This window comes from Ochotona princeps, chromosome 4 (assembly GCF_030435755.1).
Source record: "Ochotona princeps isolate mOchPri1 chromosome 4, mOchPri1.hap1, whole genome shotgun sequence".
NCBI lineage: Eukaryota > Metazoa > Chordata > Mammalia > Lagomorpha > Ochotonidae > Ochotona > Ochotona princeps.
The window spans coordinates 80,483,945-80,493,126 of NC_080835.1; the positions used below are offsets into that span (position 1 = coordinate 80,483,945).

At 44.3% G+C, this 9,182-nt stretch overlaps 1 protein-coding gene across 3 annotated transcripts in view; it reads left to right on the plus strand.

Annotated features, from left to right (window-relative positions):
- Window positions 1-8,908, plus strand: part of C4H11orf65 (chromosome 4 C11orf65 homolog) — a 73,486-nt gene extending 64,578 nt beyond the window's left edge. Inside the window, exons 8-9 of one of the 3 annotated variants that reach the window (XM_012926994.2) lie at window positions 5,886-5,941; window positions 8,568-8,903. In XM_012926994.2, the coding sequence (XP_012782448.2) occupies window positions 5,886-5,941; window positions 8,568-8,719 (208 nt within the window). In that variant the 3' untranslated portion in view covers window positions 8,720-8,903. Of the gene's footprint in view, window positions 1-5,885; window positions 5,942-8,567 lie in introns of all 3 variants that reach the window. The other 2 variants (XM_058662527.1, XM_058662526.1) reach the window with 2 other exon arrangements.
- The last annotated feature ends 274 nt before the right edge of the window (window positions 8,909-9,182 follow it).

The following is a 9,182-nucleotide window of genomic DNA, read 5'->3' on the forward strand; positions in this document are numbered from 1 at the left end:
AGTGCAATGTGTTGAACCGGCAGTGAGTTCACTCCTGTGCATGCACAGTTCGCTGTTACCCCTCTACCTGCACAGGCTGTGCCTCAGTACACAAAATGACTCCTGATGTGGCACTGCTGAGGGCCATGAAATCTGCCCCATTGCTGCATCTAACTGCTTGGGCTCTGCCACTCTGCCACTTTTGCTCGTGGTCCGATTAAACAACCCAGCAGGATGGGCAATGCTATGGCTGGGTTCACCTCCTGAGCTCCCGGCAAACTCCCATTCCCACCTGGCTGCCATGAAGTTCCAATTGCTGTTTGCTGATTGCCACTGGGGTGTCCAGTCACTGCAACAGTGCTCCACTGTTTCTGCTGCTTCCCCGTGTCCCCAGGTCTCCAGGTATCCCTCTGCTGCCTCCTTGTCCTCTCCTGTTTCCTGGGATCGCAGCATCTCTGCTTTGTCTCAGCTAATCCTTCTCCACCTGTGTAAATCTTTATTCCACCTATTCCACCATCTTTGCTCTCTTTCCAGACTTTATTCTTATGCCTTAGTCTAACTCAGCTTTGTTTTTATTTTGAGATTTATAAGAAAGGCTAGAAACATAACATTAATAATATAAATAATTTTTCAATCTATTTTTGTAATTTTTCTGGGTGAAACATGAAAAGTTGTAATTTTTTCTTGACATAGGAAAAACATCGTGGATTTTCTGGACTGCTTTGACTCTTGGATTAGTCTCACCTGATATTCCCACGTAGGCCCATTTGGAAGACTCGGATGGAGCTCCTGGCTTCAGTCTGGCCAAGCGCCATTCTGTTGTGTAGTACCAGAGAGGGACCGGGGGCAGATGGGTGAGGACCATCCTCCGTAGACCAAAATTCTGTTTGGTTTTTTTTCCCTCATGTGTAGTTGTTTAATCTTTCTGTATTCAGTAATGACAGGGCATCAGGCATAGATCTTTAGTCATCTCTCACTGACACTTGCTGGTGAATTAGCTAACAGTATAGAGGAAAGGCAGAGCAGGATTTCAAAAACTCACCTGAGAGACGTCCCTGCTCTGTCCCCACAAAGCCATTCCAAGCAGACCCCGCTGTGTCTCTCCCCACAATCCCCCTCTTCTCCACACAATTTTAACTCTTGTGAAAAGAAGTAAATGCTGACATTACGGCTTCCACCTTTGGAATTTTTTTAAAGATTCATTAAATTTTTATTGGAAAGTCAGATATACAGAGAGAAAGAGAGACAAAGATCCTCCATCCGCTTGTTCACTCCCCAAAGTGGCTGCAATGGCAGGAGCTAAGCAAATCCAAAGCCAAGAGCCAGGAGCTTCTTCCAGGTCTCCCACATGGGAGCAGGGTCCCAAGGCTTTGGGCCATCCTCGACTGCTTTCCCAGGCCACAAGCAGGGAGCTGGATGGGAAGCAGGGCTGCCGGCATATGAACCGGTACCTGCATGGGATCCGAGCATACATAAGGTGAGGACTTTAGCCACTAGGCTACTGTGCTGGGTCCTGGATATTATTTTTTAAATGATTGTATTTTAATTTATTTTGAAAGGCAATTATAGAAAGAGGAAAGAGACAGAGATATAGAAGGATCTTTCAACCATTAGTTTGCTCCCTGACTGGCTGCTACCAGTGAGTGAGTCTGGGCCCACGTGAAGCCAAGAGCTTCTTCTAGGTCACCCACATGATGTCAGGGGCCCAAGTGCTTGGACCATCTTGTGCTGCTTTTGTGCACATGAGCAGGGAGTTAGAACAAAAATGGGACAGCTAGGACCCAAACCTGCCAGCACCACAGGCAGAAGCTTAGCGTACTATGCCATAGTACCGGCCACTGGATATGATTTCTTACTTTTTAAAAAAATATGTATTTGTTTATTTGAAAGACAAAGTCAGCTCTCCCACCTAGTGGTTCACTCCCCAAATGGTCAAAACAGCCTAGGGCTTGGCCAGACTGAAGCCAGGAGTTTTGTCCGAGTCTTCCAAATGGCTCTAAGTGGGAATATCAGATGAGATTAATCTGCGAGTTGAAGTAGTCTCTTGAATTTTGTGCTCTATGTGGAGCGGGATGAATACACTCAGCTTACATAAAGTAAGAGTAGCTGAAGATCTCTGTTTTTAAAATGCAGGTACCATGTGTTTTTAATGGAAGTACAACTTGTATCAAGTCATTCTGAGTTGGATAATGCTCATAATTTGGCACCAACTGGGAATCTTTGAAGGAAGGTTTTCCACTGGAAAGAAAATGCAGACTCTAGAATGATGAGGGAGTATTCCACCAGCACTGCTGACCAGAAGCACTGGTAGTATTAAGCCAGACAAAGTTACAGACGGCGCCATGGCTGCCTGCAGGTGTTACACACATGCACCTTCTTCGCAATGCATTAAGCCCTTATAATCCTTGTAGTCTCTTCAGATCCTCCCGATGGCTGGATGTGACTGGGTGATACCTGGTTTCCAGAGCATTTCCAAATCTGACCATTATCCCTTTAAGAGAAGTGACAACCACTAATTGCTTAAAGAACACTTTTTAGAGTCTTTTGTTTCCAGTCAGAGCATCAGAATGGCAGAAAAAAACAAAGAATTCATGAAATAATGAAATTACAAGGCAAATTCATTTGGTACTAAGAATTGAAATTCATGCATAGTTTCATAATATGTATTTTTTAGAAAGATTTTCTTATTTGTATTTGAAAGGTAAATTTTACAGAGAGAGGAGACAGTAATCCATCTACTGGTTTGCTCCCAAATGGCCAGAATGGACAGAGCTGAGCAGATTCAAAACTGGGCACCAGGAGCTTCTTCCCAGTCTCCCTTGAAGGCACAGGGGCCCAAGGACTTGGCCATCCTCTGCTGCTTTCCCAGGGCATAAACAGTTGGATCAGAAGTAGAACAACCACAACATGAACTGGTGCCAAACTGGGATGCCAATGCTAACAGGCAGAGGGTCAGCTTGCCATGCCACTGCCCCAGTCCCCATAATATGCCATTTCTATGGCCACTTTCCAAACCCTTGATACACATTGATTTTAAGGTGCTTTTTTGGGAAGGGAGAGAACACTGAAATCAGAGCACCTAGTCCATTTTCAATGAACTATTCAAAATACTGTTGTATAGTCCTGCGGCTTCTCATTAGTGGGGACTTTTCGCAGAGTGTTAATGTTTTGGGCCCGGTGTGGTAGCCTAGTGGCTAACATCCTCACCTTGCATATGCTGGTACCCCCTATGGGTACTGGTTTGTGTCCCAGCTGCTACACTTCCCATCTAGCTCCCTGCTTGTGACCTGGGAAAGCAGTCGAGGACGGCCCAAATCCTTGGGACCCTGCACCCATGTGGGAGACCTGGAAGAGGCTCCTGGCTTTAGATCGCATCTGCTCAGCTTCAGCCATTGCAGCTACTTGGGGAGTGAACCAGTAGACAGAAGATCTTTCTTTTTGTATCTTCTTCTGTGTAAATCTGCCTTTCTAATTAAAAAAAAATCTTTTTAAAAAATATTTTAAAATGTTAAGCTTATACCCCTGAAGAGATTCTTTGTGGATTTCACATATTTATTTTTAATTATCTAAGATTCTTGATGAAACATTCTCCATAATATAAACAGCATACCAGCACTTTCACCAGATTGTTGCTAAAACATATTTCTAAAACTGAGAATGTACTGGTATGACTTAAAAGAACTTAAGTAACGGAATAAATTCACATTTGAATCTTAAAGCGGGGCCGATGACTGTCCTCAAACATGGCATATTTGTGCCCCAGAAAGTAAGGGTTTTGTGTAGTATTTTTGGGGTTTATTTGGTGCTCACTTTTTGTTTGTTTGAAAAACAGTTGGAGTGGTGGTGGAGAGATCCTCCATTTTCTTGTTCACTTTAGGGGCTGGGCCAGGCTGGAACCAGAGACCCCGAGGTCAGTGTCTGCCTTATGGTTGGCAGGCACTCAAGTACTGGAGTCAGGGTCTACTGCCTCCCAGGATTAGGAAGAAGCTGAATTGACAGAAGAATATGCTGGATTCAAGCCAGGCACTCTTTTTTTTCCCCTTAATTTTATTTAAGTTCTTTAATTTTTTTTTTAAGATTTATTTATTTTATTACAAAGTCAGATATACAGAGAGGAAGATCTTCCATGTGATGATTCACTCCCCAAGTGAGCCGCAACGGCCGGTGCTGTGCCGATCCGAAGCCGGGAACCAGGAACCTCTTCCAGGTCTCCCACGTGGGTGCAGAGTCCCAAGGCTTTGGGCCGTCCTCGACTGCTTTCCCAGGCCACAGGCAGGAAGCTGGATGGGAAGTAGAGCTGCTGGGATTAGAACCGGCGGCCATATGGGATGCTGGGGTGTTCAAGGCGAGGACTTTAGCGGCTAGGCCCTAGTTCTTTAATTTTTAACAGAATCCATATACTTCAGAGATATAATTCCAATTATGATCTTCCTTCCTTCCTCTCTTTATTTCTTGTCCTTCCTTTCCTCTTAATTTCTTTTGCTTTGCTTTCTTTCATTCATTCTTTTCTTTGCATATTTCTTTAAATATTTATTTGTTTGAAAGTCAGAGTTAAGCAGAGAGAGGGACAGACAGACAGACAGACAGACAGACATGGTCCTCAGGTGGCCACAACAGTCAGGCAGAAGCCAGGCCCTTCTTCCTGGTCTCCCATGTGGGCAGCAGTGGACAAAGTGCTTGAGCCATTTTCTGCTGCTCTTGCCAGCAGATCCATCCGCAGAGTCCTGGATCAGAAGTGCAGCAGCCAGGACATGAACTGGGGGCCACTTGGCATGCCATTGGTTGTTTTATTTTTCCTTGCCTGTCTCCTTCCTTCCTTTCTTCTTCAAGTGTGGCAATCTGACAAGTTATGTGGGCCCCCATGTGGCAGCCTGCCCTATAGCTTCACAGTGCTTAACCAGGAACTTTGCAGACTGTTGATCAAAATCTTTTTTTTTTTTTTTTTTTTGTTCCTGAATGGAGAAAAAAACCCTAAGTATAGGAAGGTACTGCAAAAAGCTTATGGAAAATGGAAATAAAGATGGGTTGGTTTTGGTGCTAAAAATCTTGAAATCCTTACGTGACCATTTTATAATCTGTGTTTTCCGTGGACTTTTTGAAGACCACCTGATATAAATCCAAGGAAGAAAGGCAGTTGACACTCAACTCTTCATCTTGTTCCTGAGCAACCATGGAAAATAGAAAGTCTGCCTAAGCTTGAGGTCAAGTGGATGAGTTGCCTATTGAGGGCCTAGAATGGGCTTACCCCACCTGGGTGTATGGGACCTTAGTTCCGTCACAGGAAACACACCTCTTGGGGTCTCCCTCGCCCTCCCTATTCATCATACCAAGTTCTTTCACATTCTCCCTTCCCTGTTCTCCTCGTGTCAGTCTGTCTGGGAAGCTACGGTGACAGCTGCATTTTCCTACTTGGATGTTACCTTTCTGCTTTCCAGATACTGTGAGGACGAAACTGTTGTTCTAATGAGATCATAAGCCACATGCTTTAGTTTCCCTGAGATATCAAAGACATTAGGTATGGCTATGTAGAACTTTCTCTCCATTGTTCCGTTAGAATTGCTAAGATCTGAATAGTCACTCACCTGAGAGCATGATGTTGCAGGAGACGGGATCAGATGAGCTGTGGCAGAGGGAGCCGGAACCCTTCCAGGGTAGATGGCCGGTTCTGCTTTTACACCTAATGTAATTCTTTGTCCTGAAGACTGCCTTGGCTTCACTGAATGATTAGACAGTGGGAAAAGCCATAAATGTTGAACACTGATACTAGTGAGTTTGTCACCACTAACCTAAGATTTCTTAGAGAATGTGGATTTTTTTGAAGTATTCCAAGTATGTGCCAGTGAATCAACTTATTACTTACTAGTGAATCAATATAATTTAATGAATGTCCATATACTTTTGTTTAGGTATATTGCCAGCTGGAAGGAAATTGCCACAAGCAACTCTTCAGCTAACTTCCAAGGTAGGTGACTGTTAATGATGGATTAAAAAAAAGTCCTCGTGAGTCAAAATGATGCATTATGCACCGGTGTGTGCTTGTGCCGCTGGCATATCAGTGTCCTGAAGAATACATACACGCAAAAGAACTGGCCGAGTCATCTTTACCTTTATCTGTAAGAATGCTATTTTAAAAAGAGGAAAAAAATGCCCATTTTAGTTGAAATAAAGGCATTTTTAAAGTGAACACTTTTTAAATAAAGTTATAGATATTATGGTTTCAGTAGTACTTTTTCATGAGCAAACCTCATTTGTTAAAGTGAAGTGTCTTCACATGTTGCAAAGATGTCAGGTCCCGTTGCACTTGCGTCCTGCTAGTGGTCCGGAACCCTGAAGAGCTGACAGCGGTAGCAGGTTGGGAAGTGAATCATCACATCCCCGAGACACCGGCAGTTCTAACATAGCAAAAGCCCGTTTGTGGTTTTTACACTATCCAAGTGTGCAGACTCTGTCATGTGGCAAGCAGAAGACCAGGGACGTTGCAGCTGTACAATCTTTTTCAGACTGCCTGGGCTTAATTTTGGCCTCTCCTATTGGCTGCCTCTGTGATCTGAGACCACTAGTCACTTGGTTTCTTCACATGTAACAATAAGAGCAACAAACAGCACCTTGTTCATAGGCTGCTGTCAATCAGTAATATACATGAACAGCTTGGACTCAGGCGTGGCAGATGGCATGTTATTCCGAACGCACCTCTCTCCCTGCTTATGTCTAAGCCTCTGCCAGCACCCCACTCCACCACACCTTTGTCCCGCCACAAGCTTGTAAAATGCCCCACCGGTCCTCTCTCCACACAGCATCTGGTGATCTTTTACACATTTAAAGTGGCACAATTGAAACACTTTGATTTATTTAACAAATTCTTCTTTCCTAATTATGATGCCAAAGTACTTTGAATATTAATGCAAATTTTTCCAAGCCATGACTGTGAGAGCAGGCTCTATTATCTGCATTGTACAGACGGGCAAAGAAGATGTGTGTATACATGAGCTTCCTCAAAGTTCATGGGCGTGCCAGGAGTTGAACTGAGATGAGCACAGGAAGTCTGCTTTTAACTGTGACTGTGCTCGGCTGCCCCTCACCGCTTTCCATCCATCTGGCTAAGATTCTAAGTTGGCTTCTGGCTGTGGTTGTGCCCCAGCTTTCCACCCTTGCACGTGCCATTCTTCCCCTCACGTCCATCATCCTGTGTCTCTGACCTTATTGCCTAATGCTCAGGCAAAACCGACTGTTTGGTTTTCATGGTCTTAAAGGATTGATGGGTTAATTGCAGGTAACTGTCTACAGCAGGAAGCTCAGGTTGCTTCTCAACTCTGTAGCACATAGTGGCTTCTCAATGGCAGCTCAGAGAATAAGAGAATACTAAGAAATGACAAGTACAGAAACTAGACTGTAAATGACTGCCTTCAAAGACTGCACAGGAACGAAGGAAGGATACAGGATGGCAGTGTAGGAGCGAGTGGAAGGCACTGTAAGCAGTAGAGTCATGGAGATGCCGGCATCGGAAGAGTGCAAGCCAAGAAAAGATCAAATCTAGCATTTATTCAGGCTATTTAGTCCTGAAGAGGGAAGAGGCATCTCTTTGTGAGTGAAGTACTTATGGAACACTAAATACCAGACTATGTTGAGTTCTTGACAGTGCTCACAAAGGAGATGATGAGGCAGGTGCCATTATTAGCCCATTTTACAGATTAGAACACCAGGACTGAGAAAGGTTGTTAGGGAACAAGATGGGAGGTAGATTTGCTGCCTGTGGTGCACAGAAATGCAGCTGGTGTCACTGGTCTTTTGGGAAAAGGCCAACGAGCAGGGAGATGAGGGTAGAAACTCCAGTCCCGTCTCCCCAGTCGGGTTCGGGGGAAAGTGGTGTGAGTTCAGGAAGGAAGCCGAGATGTGGACATATGCCCGGGAACCTTGCGATGGGCGGCCCCATGAATGCCTGTGGCCAGGGACGGGCCCAGGGGACCAACGAGGCAACCAACATGGCTTGCCTCAGAACCTTCATTTCCTATGGCTGCCCGGTTCTTCAGTTCCCATTCACTGATGCCCTGTCGTGGCTCTGTGATGGAACCACCACTTGGGTTCAAGGTGTCATTTTCAGTCATCGTCCTGCTTTTTTGCACATACACGGCTCCTGAGGCTGGTCAGTCTCAGTCTAGTTGAAACTGACTTCAGCCAGCTTGGTGGTGACACTTGGGAAAACGATCTTAAGAAAGTCATTTATGCATCCAGTCTTCATGCCTGGAATCTACTGTCAAAGAATGGGGAGGTTTGGGGAAAGAAAGGAGCAAACTCAGCAAGGTGTCGACTGGAGGTCTAAGTAAGGCTTTTATAACTTACATGAAATTACACAGCTGGTAGATCAAGTCTCCTACCCAGGTCCTACAGTCTTCCGTACAGATCTATAATGACACATGGCAGTGGGAATAGGATGAACTCAGAAACGTGGGGTGTTTATGGTTTCACTTGAACAGTGTGCAAAGATAACTGCTCTGTGAGGGATGAGAAGGGAAGTGAAACCAGACAGCAGCAGGCAGGATGAGTCTGTTACACACCTATCATCTTTCTAACCATTGGTCATTTCTGTTAAGGTTTCAGGTTTGAGCAAGAACAGAAAGATACATATAACTATGAAGATGTACAACATCTACAAATGGGAGTACCATATGATCATTTCTTCGAAAATATTTATGATCAGTCAAATTTTGGCAGATTAACACCTGACTCCACATATGGACTATAAATATTCTTTCCAAGTTATTGCATTTCAAGCTCTTATCCTATCAGTCACAGCCAAAGGAGAGTTACTGTGACTGGATTGACTTGTGTATATATAAATGGCCAAACACACAGTGCAGAATATAGCCCAGTCAAGTAAATGTCAGAAAACAGAATATTAGACTAAATATGGTCAGGAATGATGTAAGAATTATTCCTGAATTTTTAAGATATTACACTATTCTAACATTCACACTGAAATAAAGATACTATATTTAGGTATTAAAAAAAAACTTCGACTGGTGGTTTTCCTTTATGAGACACACTAAGTGCATTTGTGCACAGTAAGGCTGCTGGTGCCCTCATCCGAAGTCCAGTGAGCATTGCTTCCTCCTCCTGCTGTTTCCCAATCCTTCCATTTCTCCACTGTCCTCTCTTCCTCTCAACTCTGGGCCTTCTCACTCTCCTAGATGTCTTTGCCTTTCTTC